We start from the raw sequence: 15,126 nt of genomic DNA on the forward strand, positions 1-15,126 counted from the left end.
TTAATTCAAGAGACAAACTACGACACTCATTGCTAGTCATTAAATATTTAATACAACAGCCTATTCTGCCCGTTGTAGATTGTGTTTTTTTTTTTTTTTTTTAACACGTTCTATTCTACCTGTTCTGTAAAATCTAAAAAAATATTACAAACAAGTTTCATAAACATATATATATATATATATATATATATAAATATAAATATCAATCAACCACCAAAATATTATTTCAAGCATAAAAAAAACTATTTATAAGTTTCGAACATCCAAAAATTGTTTGTACATTACAAACCATCCAAAAACTATGTTTCTATATATCAAAAACTGTCCTCTAACTTCAAAACCGTCCAAAAAGCTCTAAATCATCCCCCCCCCCCCAAAAAAAAAAAAAAAACTATCTTTAAGTTCTGAACGGTAAAAAATTTACCCAAATATCTTCCTGCGAGTGTACCATCATGGATTGATTCAATTGCATCAACACCCGGCTTGTGCTGCCCATATCTTTATATTAGAAAATTCCTAGTATCTTGGATTTCGTCTTCAAAAGTTTTCCTTCTTAGAGCAACCAAGCTTGAAATAGCATCAGTAGAAAGAGTATATATTGGATCATAACCATGGATAAAATAATCTCACCCAATAAAATAAGATAGCAACTCATACCTGCATGAATTAAACTGATTTTATTACTCCATAATAACAATTATAAAGTTAGTACTTAGCACTAATTTTTGCCTAGGATAGCTTTAATTCCAAGTCTTACAAAAATTTTAGAGGTTGCCTCTTTGCCACATAGCAAGAAAGACACTTTATATTATTATCTACCAATCTCCTCCTGATCCTATGTAAATGTTTCCAAATTAGTTAACATAATTAAACCAAGAAAAATCATGTTGAAGAGGGAAGCAAAATGAGGCTCAAGACAAAAAAAGGAGGGAGAACAAACCCTAATGTTGAAAGAGACTTGATATTAGTAGCTTCCTTCAAACGTTCACCTTTAGCACTAGAACTCTTCTGCCTGTGATAAAAAAATAAATAAAGATAATAAATTAGTTGATAAAATTTTAGGTACATGATTCAATCCTGTTATCAAACAGGAGGGCTCCACTTTCTAATTATTCAGCATACTTTATTCAATGATGTTACCTTTCAGAACCTGCTAAATCTACAAGATTAAGTCGAGTGAACAGGTGACGAGTTACCCCTTGGGATTCCCACTAAACATGAACCACCGATCAGAATTTAAACACCCAAATAAAAGCCACTGAAATAACAAAAACAAAAAGACTGCTCACCTTACTTTCAATGATGCATGTAAACACACTATGAGAATGGCTACTTGCTAGATTCATATTAGTGGCAGCTACCTTTCTGTTTGCTGCTCCCTGAAGCATGATTACATTAATGGAAAATAGGATAGGTACGTTTGTTCTTTGAAAGACAGACATGCACCAACAACATGTAGATCATCCATAAGTAAGCATATATTCTGAATACCAAAGCAAAATAAACTAGAAATTATTAAAGTTCTATAAACTTGAGCGGGTGATTGAGGAAATCAAAATTTATTGTGAACATATTAAATCTAAATCAGTATTGATGCCCAAATTACCAATTTTTGCTCACTGTTTTCTGAATTCCATTTTTGCTATTTTACCAAAAACAAATGATATGGTGCCAACAAAAGCCAGATTTTGGATGTTTGTACATGTAAAGGCTGGAAACCAATTTTCTTGCTTCCTTCCATTCCTTCTCATTTCCAAAACAAGCAACTAAAGGCAATTATCAAACTTAATTATTCCAATTAACCATCACTACCATTTCAATAAAGAAACAGATCTAGATAGATGATCAATGACCTCTGACCAAGTCGAATTGTTGCAAGTCATTTAAAATATCAGATTCAATTCTATCGTAACAAACTGAGTAAGTAGTTCTAGACATTTGTATACATAAAATTTATTGACTTGCTGAGGTTGAGGATCAAGAATAAACAAGAAAATTAAGTGAAGCTAAATGCATACATGCACAAGCTATTAGCTTGGTGATTATCATACAAGAAAGCCTGCAATAGTTATTCATCTCCACAGTACATGCAATATGAAATCACTTTAACAAATAATGACAGAACATAAATTTAACAACCTCGATTTCAATTAAACTTTCAACTTAAATTCATGGGATAAGAACACAACTAACTGCATTAGAATATGTAACAAAACAACCAAGAAAGTTCAGTTGGAGGTACATTTTACATAAGTCCCACATAAAGTTTGTGCAAACATAATTGGTGAGCATAGAAGAAATTGAAGACATGTATGAGTGAATAAAAATACCTTTAGATTTTTACATATGAATCCCTTAGTGTTCTGTAGGTGGTCAAGAAGTCCGCCCGGGGTTGCTACTAACAGATTTACTCCTTTCACAATACGCTCAGCTTCTCCCCTGTGGGCTGCACCACCAATAACCATGCCAAGAGTCTGTGAATGATGATTGAGAAGGTCCTTTGTCATTGCATGTGTCTGCATAATTTCATTGGAAGATTAGTCCAGGTCGTTACTTAGAAAAAATGACAATCCATTATAATTGAATGCAACTAATTTGGAAGATGTATATATATATAGAAAGCAACAAGACCCCCAAAACAAAAGAAGTGTCATTAGAAAAGATGAAGTGGATTATCTTTCTTTTCTTAACGATTCAAACCAAATGGAATTAAAATCAATGGAGGGTAAAACACGATTTCCAAAATTAGTAGAAAATGATGAAAAATAATTCTTGAGAAGAGCTTAGAAGATGATCTAACACAGACAACAAGAAGTAACTACCCAAAAATAATATTCTAAATGCGCTTTAAGATTGAGAAAGAGTTGAAATGATGAAGGAATAATACTTCTATAATCAATATTAACCTTCTAGATTAATTATCTTTGCAAAAAGAAGGATAAAATAGGGATGGCTTTATTCTATAATGATTTTGTCTTTTCAATTTGCTTGTTTAGAAGGTACAAATATCATAAAAAGAGTTGTAATCAAGAGGATTATAGTGTAGGATTAATAATTGGAATCACATCACAGGCTATCTTGGGAAAAAGATTGATATTGATAAGTAAAAAAAATAAAAATAAAATAAAAACCATAATATTTACCTGTATGGCAAGTTCCCTAGTTGGGCAGTTGACAATTACCCCCGTTCAGATTTGATGTAACAACTCCACAGCAGATATCAGAAAAGCAAGGGTATTTCCAGAACATGTCCTTGCAGCTCCAAGGACATTTTTGCCTTCCAAAAGTGGCGGAATAGATCTGGCTTGGATCTGCAATTGGAATCAGAAGTTAACTCAGGGATATATGTTCTATCTAAGGATATCCATATAAAGTAAACAGTTATGGCAATACAATTATAACAATCAGCATATCAAATTTACATACAAATAATTCATGCTCTCTATTTATAAAGAGATAGGTAATTCATTATGTTAAGAGCAAATTATGTTAACAGCAATGATCAAACTTAAAGATTCATTTACATACAGGAAGTGTGTAATAACATCATGGAGTGCTAGAAAATTCAGTGAACTAGGTTTTTTTTGTTTTCTATCAATGACAATAGGTGAATAATGGTATGCCTCTTTTATAATACATGAGAACTGGGATTCCATTAATAGGTTGAGACTTAGAAAAAAGCATTTCAAATCTTTTCCTATCACCTCCAGGCATACAATTTGGGCACATATATTTTCTGGATTTTAATTATTAATTCTCTAGTTACTACTAGAATGGGGGAAAATGGAAAACAAACATCCATATTTGTTTTTTTCCTTTGAAAACTGTAAGAATGTGAATATCTAGTTAGTAAACCATGTTAGTAGTATCTCAGGATATTCTTTTAGTCTCAAAATACAATGAATATGAGCTACGTGTCCTCTACAACCAACAGAGTGCAACATAAGGGCATTCAATAAGGAATGTCCCAGAACAGCAGATAAGGATCAAAACCAATCACAATGCTTCATTCAGCAACCAAATTTAGTTGCCACTTGACCTGAAGATATGTGACAAACAACCAAATCCAGCATTCCTACCTTGCACAAGAAAACCAACACATTACATGGATTTAATAGATGGCGATCAACAGTATTCTAGCAATGGCAGTAGTTATTATTATTATGATTATGCAAGAAAATTTTGAAAATTAAGAGAAGTTAAGTCAAGTTTAGTGTTGCAGAGAATGGAAGCATTTGTTTTGGGGTTGCTGTTTCTTTTACGCCAAAAATAGTTGACACGGAGATTTCTACCAATCAAGCCACTATTTTTTTCTTTTTCCTTTTTTTTTTTTTTTTTTTGAACTAGGAAATGCCCTCAGGCTACAAAGGAATGGGCAGCTCGGTTGACAATCAAGCCACCTTGAACTAGAAAATAGGCTAAAAAAAACCAGCCCACAAAAACAGGGTTCCAAACACCATAAAAATGAGGTCAAATAGATGGGAACCCATACCATTGACAGAAATTTATGAAAAGGTAACCATTGTCAAAAAGTCTTGCATAGCATGATATGACAAACTGTAACATTTTATAGAGAAACCACATTTAATTGATATAGATACCTCCGTTCGTACATTGAACAGGTAAATAATTACTATAAAACTTCAGGTGAAAGTCATGTTGAATTTATTCTTGGCTGAAAATAGATTACCTGGGACAAAATTTGCTGCTTGTTCCTAATTTGAGTCCTTGCTTTGTTCATGACTGAGTTAGGTGACTTGTAGAACCTCAGTATGAAAGAATAAATCGGATTAGAAGGAAACTAATAAAATATAATAAAGAAAAAAAATAGATGTGTGGTCTCTGGGTTTTCAAGAAACACAAAAAACAAATAACAATGGGCTCAAGTTTGTGTAATCTGACATATTTATTTATTTTTAGATATATTTTTTGGGGTTTTCATATTTCAATTGTATAAGCAAATGGGGTTTTCTTCAATCCACGTCAATCAAATTAATTACAGGAGGCAAAAATTAGAGGTTTAGCAAATTCAAGGTGAAGAAACTATTGAGAGGTTGAACAACGAAGGGGCAAAGATTTGAGAAGTTGAAAATTATAGTTAGGGTTTGGAATTGGGGGAACGAGAGAGAGAGAGAGAGAGAGAGAGAGAGAGAGAAAGAGAGAGAGTTTACCTGATACAAGAGGTTTGAAAATCGAGAGGATTAGCAATGGTACAGTGTAGGCAGTTCCACGCACTGCCACCGAACCTCCTTCATCTCTCCACCGAACCCCACTGCTGCTCCAATGCTGCTCTTGTTTCGTTTCGTGTTAGCCACCTTCTTCATGTTTGCTTTCTGCCTTGGTCAGTTCGCCGCCGACCTCACGGTGGGGAAACAGGGCGGCGCCACCACGGCATGAGACATTTTTGGTGGTGGCAGCCTAGGTTTGTGGTCATATGAATGTTGGAGAGAAAGATTTTTTTTTTTTTTAAGTTGTACCTTTTATAACAGCAATTGCGTGTCGTGAAAAGTGTAATATTTTAAACAGCTAGCTTTTTGTGCGTCGTAGAAAGTGTAATTTTTGAACGGCTGGCTTTTTGTGTGCCGTAAAATGTTTAATATTTTTAACAGTTGATGTACGCGTGTAGTGTATAATTGATGTATTGATGACATGCAATATGCACGTCATAGAAAATTTGATTATTTACAGCTAACATTGCAAGTCATAAAAAAATTATCGTTATTAGCATTCATAACCTACGCAATAGACACGTCGTGGTTGGAAAATTATTTACGACATGTAAAAAAAAAAGTCGTAAAAGTGAGAAACTACAACTTGCATATGTTATTGATGTGAAGCCGCAAAAACCCAGTTTTGTTGTAGTGCATAGCAAAAGACTTGCTCAACTCTAACTTTAACTTGTTGATCACGGTAGAATCTTGACCCACAATTAACATGTCATCAACATAAAGTAAAAGAATAATAAATTTGTCATCCGAAAATTTCTTCACAAACATACAATGGTCCGAAGTGGTTTTAGAAAAATCATTCTTCATCATAAAAGAATCAAATTTTTTGTACCATTGTTGTGGCGCTACCATACAAACTTTTCTTAAATTTGCAATTAAATTTTTCTTTCCTTTTTTCCACAAAACGGTTGCTTCATGTAAATTTCTTCTTCAAGATAACCATGAAGAAATGCAGTTTTCACATCAAGTTGCTCAATTTCAAGGTTCATACTTGCAGCCATGCCAAGTATAACTCGAATAGAAGACATATTCACAACCAACGGGAAAATTTCATCAAAGTCAACACCTTTCTTTTACCCAAAGCCTTTCACAACAAGGTGTACCTTGTACCTTAGATTCTTTCCATCATTTTTCAATTTGAAGACCCACTTATTTTTTAGAATTTTCCTCCCCTAAGGCAACTTCACCAAATCATAAGTGTGATTTCAAGTAAAGAATTTATTTCTTCATCCATGGCCTTTTTCCAATCACCTTTCTTTGCATGCTCAATTGCTTCGTAGTAACTCTTGAGCTCCCGTTGATTGGATATCAACACAAATTCATTGGGAGGATACTTTTTTAAAGGTTGCCGGTCCCTTATAGATTTTCTCAACTCAAGTTGTGGTGGTGGTTCTTGAGTTGGATTCTTTTCCTCAATTTCGGATTCAACTTCATTTGGGGTAACATCATAATCTACATCTTCAAAAGCTGGCTACACATCTCTCCCATTTTCATCATCCACTGAAGAAGAAGGGGATGGATCCTTGTCAATAAGATCATTAGTTTTTGGCTCCGATTGATCACCTTTGCCAAAATCTTCAATTGTTTGGCCTTCAAAAAGCACAACATCATGACTTCGAATAACTTTCTTGTCGATCGGATTCTACAATCTATAACCAAATTCATCATGCACATAGACAAGAAAAATGCATTGTTTTGACTTACTATCAAGCCTTGACCACTCATCCTTTGGAATGTAAACAAAAGCTCGACAACCAAACACTCTCAATGTGACACCCCAAAATATTTAAAATGTAATTTGTTTTAATTTAGGGATTTGTGGCAAAATGTAAATTAATTAACCATCTCGTCTTCCCTCAATCAACAATCTATATTTATATATATTATTTAATTATATTAATATAATAGAAAGTAAAAAAGAAAGAGAAAGATGGTGACAAAAAAAAGAAGAAGAAGAAGGAAAACATGTGTGGTGTGGTGTGCACCCTCGTGGTAAGCCATGAGGTGTAGTGAACTCACCTATAAATAGGTGAGTTCGAACTGAATGAAAACATGGAGAGAAAGGAGAGACAGTGTAGCAAAGAAGAAATAATATTAAGGTGAGTTTTATTATATTTTGAATTATCATAAATTATTTTATATAAATTATGTTTTATAAATTATATTAGTTTTTAAGTATGTAATTTGTTAAATGAACCCTATTTGTTTAAAAAGGAAAATCCAAAGATATAACTATTTATTAAATGTGTTTTGAATAATTATTTTGTAAGTACCACCACGGAGGTCCCATGTCTTGGGGTACTTAAATAACCATCGGCCCTCTGAATTGTCACTTTATGTGACCATCTATTCTGTTTTGTTATCACTTTAAATGATCCTCTATTGTCATGGATCCACTAACCCTCTGATTTCTGGTGTGGAGCAAAGTGTTGTGTGGAGCTAAGCGCTACACTATTGTGAGAGTCACCTCTAGAATTTGTATGAGCCACCTCTTGAGTCCATACATCTGTTATTGTAGACACCATGTTTTTGACTGTCCTCAAGACTTGGACGTCATTGTTTGTACACTTGATGATTATCCAGGTTTGTGTTTGTTTTGAGCGCCCGAAGTCTTCGGTGGAACGCCTTGTCTTTGAGCCTCTAAACCTATCTGTTTTGTGCATGTTTTTGGACCAAGAGCTTGTTGCCTCTTGCTTGGAGAGAAGGGTGACCTGTTGGCTAGCCCTGGGACTTGTCGGCCATAGGTTGTGTATGTCGGCCACTGGTGATGGCCGACGGCCACCAGTGGTAGGCGACAACCATTGGTTTCCTTTTTAAGATATTTGTTTGCCAGCTGTGCCAGCTGTTGCTCACTGAGCTGCATCTTCATACACGTGTATGGTAGGATGTATACAAGCTCAAACCTTGATTTTCTATATATAGGGGGTGTCCTCCCCTATTTTGGAGGGTTAGACATTTTAGACCAAAAATCTCTCTCTCTCTAGAATTTTCTCTCTCTCTTCTTATTTTGTGCCTTAAAGTCTAGTTTCTCTACACTTTTCCACATCAACCCTTGATCAAACTTGACCACAATTGAGCTGAGGTCCCTTGGAGTTGTGTTTGAGCTTTGGAAAGGGGTTTGAGCTTGAATTTGTGGCTGAGGTGTGCTTTGCTTCAAAAGTGAAGAACTTATCTCATTTAAGCTTATTGTGCATACTTGTTTTGCCATCTTTTTCTACTGTTTTAAGATTGTTTTTGAAGTGAAAGAAACTATATTTTTGAGGTATAAAAGTGATGGTTTGAGCCTTTGTAAGTTAGGGGGTTGTCCCCCCTTTTGCTCCTTAGCTTGTGGGGCTTTTTGTGTTATTTTTCATCACATTTAAATCATACTTTTTGGGCCTTTAAACCATTGAAATTCATATGTTTTTAGTGACAAAAATCTTCTTTTGAAGTCCAAAATTAGAGGGGTTAGCCTCCCCTCCTTGTTGTCTTGCTTGCATGTCTAGTTGCCTTACATGTTAGCATGTTTTTATAGCCTAACTTAGCTTAAGTCCAGCATGGTTTTGCTACTGTTTTGACTTGTTTTAGCTTTGTTTGGGGCTGGTTAAGTCCTTTGAGCTTTGTCTTTCATGTTTGTAGTGTTAATTCCTTCATTAGCTTGATATTGTAATGCTATGATCATCATTCTTTTGAGTTGAAAGCATGTTTTAGTGTTATTTTGCACTACATTTCAGCACTGAAATCTCTGCAATCTCCCTCTATACTTCACTTTTTTCGTTTGCTTTGAAAGTGGTTTTAAACCATTTGCTTGCTTAAGTGTGAAATTGAGACATTCATGCTTAATGGTTTAATCCCTTCGGGGGTTCATTATCAACGGCATGAGGTCTCTTTTATGCCCAAGGCACTTGTGGTTTAAGCCCTCTTCCAGTAGAGGATATTCACTTTTGGACTAATCAATTAAAAAATGGATCGGTAAGCTAAAATGTGTAAACAAAAATGAACAAGTAAAAGAGGCAAGATAAAGCATCTTCATGTTGCATTTCATGTCTTCAGATTGGACGTTAATTCGAACACAAGGAAAATGAAACGTTTCATACTCAAAGTGATGAAACGTGCCACTTTCCTTGGTCACCATCACCCTTGATCATGCATGATAGGGTAGTGGTTTAGTTGAGTCTTGTTTTGTACTCATTGAGCTTGTACAAGCTTGGTTCCTTAGCCATCATGCATGGAAAATGCTTGGTTGATGGTTTGAGGGCCAAGAATTACACTCCTTTGAACTTGTGTAATGATAAGGAGGGTAACAGCACACACACTCCTTGAGAATATACTGCTTTGCCTCTATTTGCTCTCTATTGCAACAAGAAAGGAAGTTCAGGGCAGGGGTGGCTGACGGCCACCAACAGTGGCCGACTGCCACCAATGGTAGCCAACAGCCACCATTGCTAGCCAACCGGCCATCAATGAAAAAGTTGCTCAGAGTGATGGAAAAGGGGAGCAGAGGTGCTCTGGAAGTTGGTGCAATTTTCAATGATAAAAAATGTGCAAACAGAGGCTGTAATGGCAAGGCGGTGGCATTTTCGAGTGGAGAAGCCGAACATCCATGCATCCCTCGCCCCTCGAGGCAATTTACTTGCTTTGTTGAATTAGTTAGTTGTAGCTAATTCTTTCATACAAGTGTTGTAACTATTTAGTTAATTAATTCATTTTGTAAATTAATTAGCTTAATTTGATTTGTAATATTTAATTAGCTTAGTATAGTTAGTTAAATATTGTGTTGCAATAATTTTTAGCTTTGCTTAGATTAGCTTAGCTTTTATTCATTTGGACCCCCCTTCGTGAGGGCATAATGTTGTAATAAGTGTGCGTGCGTGTGTGCATGTCTTCCAACCCCACGTCTTTCTCCCTTTTATTTAATCGCTTTTGATGGTTAGATTAGGGACATTTTTCAATTAGCATACCTTATGCTTGCATGATTGCATCCATTCATTTGTCTTGCATGCACCGAGGCTCGGCGTATCATTCAAACTACATTGCAATTCAATACTTTGAATACGTGTTTCAAAGCATGCTATCAAAGTGTTGCAAATACCATGATTAAATAACCGAGCCTATTTAGTTGCATCATTGCATGTGTTGCATTAGGCACTTAACATAGTTAGGATCATGCATTTTTCTAACTAGTTTTTGTTTTGGCTTGGAGTACTCGGTGAGTTTTATGCTTTAGCATACTTGCATAAGTGTGATCGCCATGTTGCCATGATTCGCATGTTTGCCATGAGGCTATGTGCTTACTTGATAAACTACATGAATGCCTGTGGATGAAGGCTTGTTGTTTGAATTGGAAACAATTCAATGAGTGTGAGTTTTAAGCCCACTTTGTTGTGGAAAAATTATGTTTTAAGCCCACTTGAGGTGGCAAATCTGTATTTTTAAGCACACTTGAGGTTGGCAAATTCAAACCATTTTCGAAAAACAAACGTGAGTTTAAGTTGTTCCAATTCTTGCAACTTTAGTCTATACTTGCTTGTGCGCGTCACATAGTAATGTTTAGGTAATAATCAAAACAAGAACACATAATGTTTATAAAACATCATATCATGGTTAGTAAAGGCTGATCTTTGATTGGGAGAGCGGGGGTGCTTAATTCATGACCTTCCCCCCTCGTACCCAAGTTCCTGAGCCGAGGCAACTTTGGTGATGACGGACACGTGGCCTTTGGCACGAGTCAGGGTTTCCTAAATTTCCCCAAAATAAAAATATTTAGGTGGCGACTCTGTATCTGGCAAAACAGTCCAATTTTGGCATTATTTGATTTAAAATCGATTTTCCAAAAAGATTTACTGGATTGGACTCTTTGGTGTTTATCAGTTTCACATTCCACTTGTGAGACTAGATTCAGAACCGTGGGAGTCCCAATTGTGAGGCCTTCTTTTCAAACCTTTTCCGAAAGGCCGGGGGCGTAGAAAAAGGCGAGCCCACAATTTCTAGTGACTCTGTTGAAGATTTAGAGAACTTGACTCGAACTCATGATATATTATTTTATTTACACTTATGTGTTTCTTTGCATATGTATTTGCACCGGTGCGCCTAAGTCACAGTGTTTGCCATCTACTATTCCTAAGCGATTTGCATGAGGCTTGTTTTTGAAAAGCTTACCAAAAGGCTGACCGGTTGCGGGCTCTGCCACGATGGGAACACAACCCTTGGATCTAGACTACCGCTGTACCGTTTGATCCTCCTTTCACTTTTTGGTGTTAGGAGCGAGTGGTATATTAGGTGGTCTTGCTGAGGCACCCTTTTGACCAATTGACCTAGTTGCATACCGGAAGCCGTAGAGACTATTCCAAACTAGGACAGGTTACTCACCCGAATGCAGGGTTTGTTTGAAACCGCTTGCTTGCGTAGTGAATCCCTAGTTCCTGACGAAATTAGGACAGGGTAACCCTACCCTATCATAGGGGTGTTTTGGCTCTCACTTGCTTGATACGTGCTTTTAGAGTGAAACTCTGCAGGAATGTATGCATCAGTTACAAGTCTAGGTATCAGTTTGAAGGTATCAGTTTTGGGTAGAAATCAGTGTTTGAGTACAGTTGTCTAGCTTATGATTACAACTGCGTGTTGTTTCTGTCTGAGTCGAGGTGCTGTGCGTTTTCTGATTTTTATTTCTTTTGCTTTATTTTTATTTTTGCAAAGTAGTCTTTCATGATTGCTTCAGACGAGGCAGTTACCCCCCAAGCACTCTGGACTCGTGTAAGGCGACTTTACCGATCTGGAGATCTGGTAAGAGGACAACTAGTGTTTGCTTCACTACCCCCGGTTACAAGACGAAGGAGAGTCAGGTATAACTCACCGGTTCGATAGTTACCTTCGTTTAGCGAAGTCCAATTTTTTGTTTCCACTTCGAAAAGAGAGTACACGCCAGTTTTGATAGATCAGCACCCCTTAGTCAACATGGAAGAAATGCTCCGCCAACTCCAACAGACTATTGAGAATATGCAGCTAGATGCTGCCCGCCAAGCATAAGTCACCGCCTGCCAAGCGGAAGTCACCGTCCGCCAACTGAAAATTGCAGCCCAGCCGGCTGAGTTGATCGCTAGGCTACAGTAACAACAACTGCAGCAAGCAGCGGCCTCTGCAACCCATCCACCTCCTGCAAACATTCCAGTACCTGAAACTCCTGCTCCCATAGCTATTGTCTAGGAAAATGCAGACATCCCAGTGGATCCAATTCCATCCCAGACCTCCAAAGCATCGATGTACCAAACAGAGGCCCCCTTTGAGTTTGAGGTCGACCCTACTGCACTAAAAGTGAGCAAGCTTAAGAAGCTCTTCAAAAGGGCACAGGGCGTCAATTCGATCCCAGATATAGAGGACGGCTATACTGATGCGGCGGTGACGTTGCCAGATAGGTTTAAAATGCCACATATAGACCGCTTTGATGGCTCAGGTGATCCCATGGGCCACTTGCGGCTATTTTCAAACATTCTGTGGCCAATGGGCCTATCTAGATTGCAGAAGTTATCCCTCTTTGGTCGGACGTTGTCGGGTATCGTGGCCATTTGGTGCGCTAAACTTGAAGACTCTGTAAAGAGGAATTAGGAAGAGATGGCTGAGGCCTTTATTACTTAATACTCCTACAACACACAGATCGAGGTCACAACTCTTGATCTCGAAGCAACTCACCAAGAGCTGAAAGAGGGATTCTCTGATTTTGTAATCCGATGGAGGGCCAAGGCCTCCATGATGACCATCCGACCCGCTGAAAAGGACCAGATCCGAATGGTGGTCCATAACCTGCAACCGAGACTACTACAGAAGATGATAGTCTTACCACTGTCAACATTTGCTGACCTCCATGAAAAGGGATGCAAATAGAGGATGCAATGAAGCAGGGTCTGATAGACCACGAGAAAGAGTAACCCAAGAGGGCTTTCACACGCAGTTCCAACGCGACTATCGACAGTAGTGCAGTTGCAAAGCCTACAGATGTGGGCATGGTCACCTCCACACCCAAAATCGCTAACCTCTTTGTCTGCAGAACCAATACAACCCCCCAAACTTCTAGCCATCAGGCCCGAGGCCAGAGGGTTTTCACCACACTCTACATGTCTCTATCTGCGGCCCTGAGGGTCCTAATCAAAAAAGGGCATTTGAAACCATTAGAACAACGCCCATTGCCCGATCCTCTCCCTCCTAAACACAACCTGGCCAAGTACTGCGCCTTCCACCAACAGCATGGTCATGATACCAACCAGTGCTTTAGACTTCGTCATGAGATTCAGGATCTCATTGACAACAAAGCGATAGTGCCTCCCGAGAAGCCCAATGTCACTACAAATCCTTTCCTAGCACATAACCAAACCCCTTCACCCCGGTAAATAAACCTTATCCAAACACTGGCCGTCCTTTACGACCCCAGTATATACATCACCCCTTCCCACCTACCTAAGCCGGCGCTGTTCATCCCGGAAAGCACAGATTTGTGCATGATGAATGTGTCCATATCCCAACCCAAACCTATGGTGGTGACCGTGGTAGATGAAGGCAGGGTGTCCTTGGTAAAGAATAGGGATGTTAGTTCAATGCCTGAGGGCTATATGGATTTATCTGAGGAGAAATACAACCCGTGCCGCTATATTGCGCCAACCACTCAAGCCAAACCAGAGTTGGAGTTGCCGACAGGAATGGAGATTAGTGCGGTCCAGGAGGATAGACCAGGCCAGGGATTGGATGACTTAGCTGACCTCGAGGAGGACATCAACAATCTGCAATTCTTCGATGAGCAGGATTCAGGAAATGTGCACATTAACTGGTTTGATTTAAATGGGTCAGCAGATAATTCGGGGTGGCTCAATGATGAACCTGATGTGGATGAGGGACTTTAACCAAAGCTGGAACAGCCGGAAACATGAACTGCTACAAGGGCCGGAACGGCCGTGGACAAGGAAAAGTTGCCGGAGAGCGCCTGTACTAAGAATTCTGCTCAAAAAATAGGCGACATAAGTACTGTGGACACTGAACAAGAAGCCGCACTGAAGCGGTTTGAATAGGAAAATGACGAGAATAGTCAGAAAGCTGGAAAAGCCAAGCACCTTGTGGGGGATGATTGTGATGTCAGATTAATTACAATGGAACCGGACAATTGTTTGTCGGTTGCCGAAGGAGTCTGGTGGGAAGATGATGATCTGCATCTTGCCCACACAGATGAGGATAGGGGTCAAAACCTACCAGACGACACTTGGTATTCTGAGGAAGTGGATCACATGTCTAGAAGTGGGCGATACTTCAAACCTCCACACTTAGACCAACCAGAAGAATCCGGAGAGGATAAGGAGGCTGAAAAATAGAAGGATAAACAATTAGAGGAAGAGTAAACCGGTACTTCATTCCAAAATTGGTTGCCTAAACTGGATTGAGCAAGCGTACAACACACCTTTTCCAAAAGAGTTCTATTCATTTGTGGAGTTCACCTTTCGATGAAGTGACGTATTATACCTTCTTTCCGACAGAGTTCCTTTAGCGGATCAATAATGTTCTCTCCACCGTTGTCTGATCTTAAGGTCTTCATTTTTTTGCCAGCCTGATTTTCCATCATCTTCTTCCATGTTGTGAAGATGTTCACAACTTTGTCCTTATTCTTCATTGTGTACACCCAAACACGACGAGAATATTCTTCAATAGATGTGACAAACCAGTGCTTACCTTCTAATGATGCAACTCTGGAAGGCCTCCATGCATCGGTATGCACATAGTTTATCTTTTCTTTTGTACAATGTATTGCTGTCTCGAACTCGACTTAGTCTGCTTTCCCAAGACACAATGCTCATAAAATGACGACTTACAATTCTTCAGACCATTGAGTAGACCTTGCGTAGCCAATCTTTGCAAAGCTTTCTCGCTGGCATGTCCTAAACAA

The 15,126-nt window shown here is 38.3% G+C and overlaps 1 protein-coding gene across 4 annotated transcripts; it reads right to left on the reverse strand.

The window, feature by feature from the left end:
- Nucleotides 1-202: 202 nt before the first annotated feature.
- On the reverse strand, nucleotides 203-4,766 carry LOC114284917 (kinesin-like protein KIN-12E). 4 transcript variants are annotated; one of them, XR_014327255.1, is made up of 7 exons: nucleotides 4,691-4,766; nucleotides 3,144-3,311; nucleotides 2,331-2,516; nucleotides 1,419-1,483; nucleotides 1,141-1,258; nucleotides 941-1,012; nucleotides 203-657 (listed from the first exon to the last, which is right to left on the reverse strand). XR_014327255.1 is itself a non-coding variant. In XM_082865872.1 (7 exons), exons 4-7 carry the CDS (start codon nucleotides 1,440-1,442, stop codon nucleotides 627-629), a joined length of 327 nt encoding a protein of 108 aa, XP_082721998.1. In that variant the 5' UTR covers nucleotides 1,443-1,483; nucleotides 2,331-2,516; nucleotides 3,144-3,311; nucleotides 4,691-4,766; the 3' UTR covers nucleotides 203-626. The 4 variants fall into 4 exon arrangements, 3 of the variants coding, with proteins under 3 accessions (XP_082721998.1, XP_082721996.1, XP_082721997.1); XM_082865872.1 differs by having other exon boundaries at nucleotides 1,141-1,211; nucleotides 1,290-1,483; XM_082865870.1 differs by lacking the exon at nucleotides 1,419-1,483 and adding an exon at nucleotides 1,290-1,379 and having other exon boundaries at nucleotides 203-1,012; nucleotides 1,141-1,211.
- Between the last annotated feature and the right edge of the window lie 10,360 nt (nucleotides 4,767-15,126).

Source organism: Camellia sinensis, chromosome 4 (genome assembly GCF_055761805.1).
Source record: "Camellia sinensis isolate YWXY chromosome 4, ASM5576180v1, whole genome shotgun sequence".
Classification (NCBI taxonomy): domain Eukaryota; kingdom Viridiplantae; phylum Streptophyta; class Magnoliopsida; order Ericales; family Theaceae; genus Camellia; species Camellia sinensis.

Excerpts from the sequence above, each read along its gene's own strand:
- LOC114284917 (XM_082865870.1), bottom strand. The coding sequence starts at position 2,507 with ATGACAAAGGACCTTCTCAATCATCATTCACAGACTCTTGGCATGGTT. Across the intron at positions 1,212-1,289 it reads CATGCATCATTGAAAGTAAG|TGGGAATCCCAAGGGGTAAC; the intron begins GTGAGCAGTCTT and ends GTTCATGTTTAG. Across the intron at positions 1,013-1,140 it reads GATTTAGCAGGTTCTGAAAG|GCAGAAGAGTTCTAGTGCTA; the intron begins GTAACATCATTG and ends TTTTTATCACAG.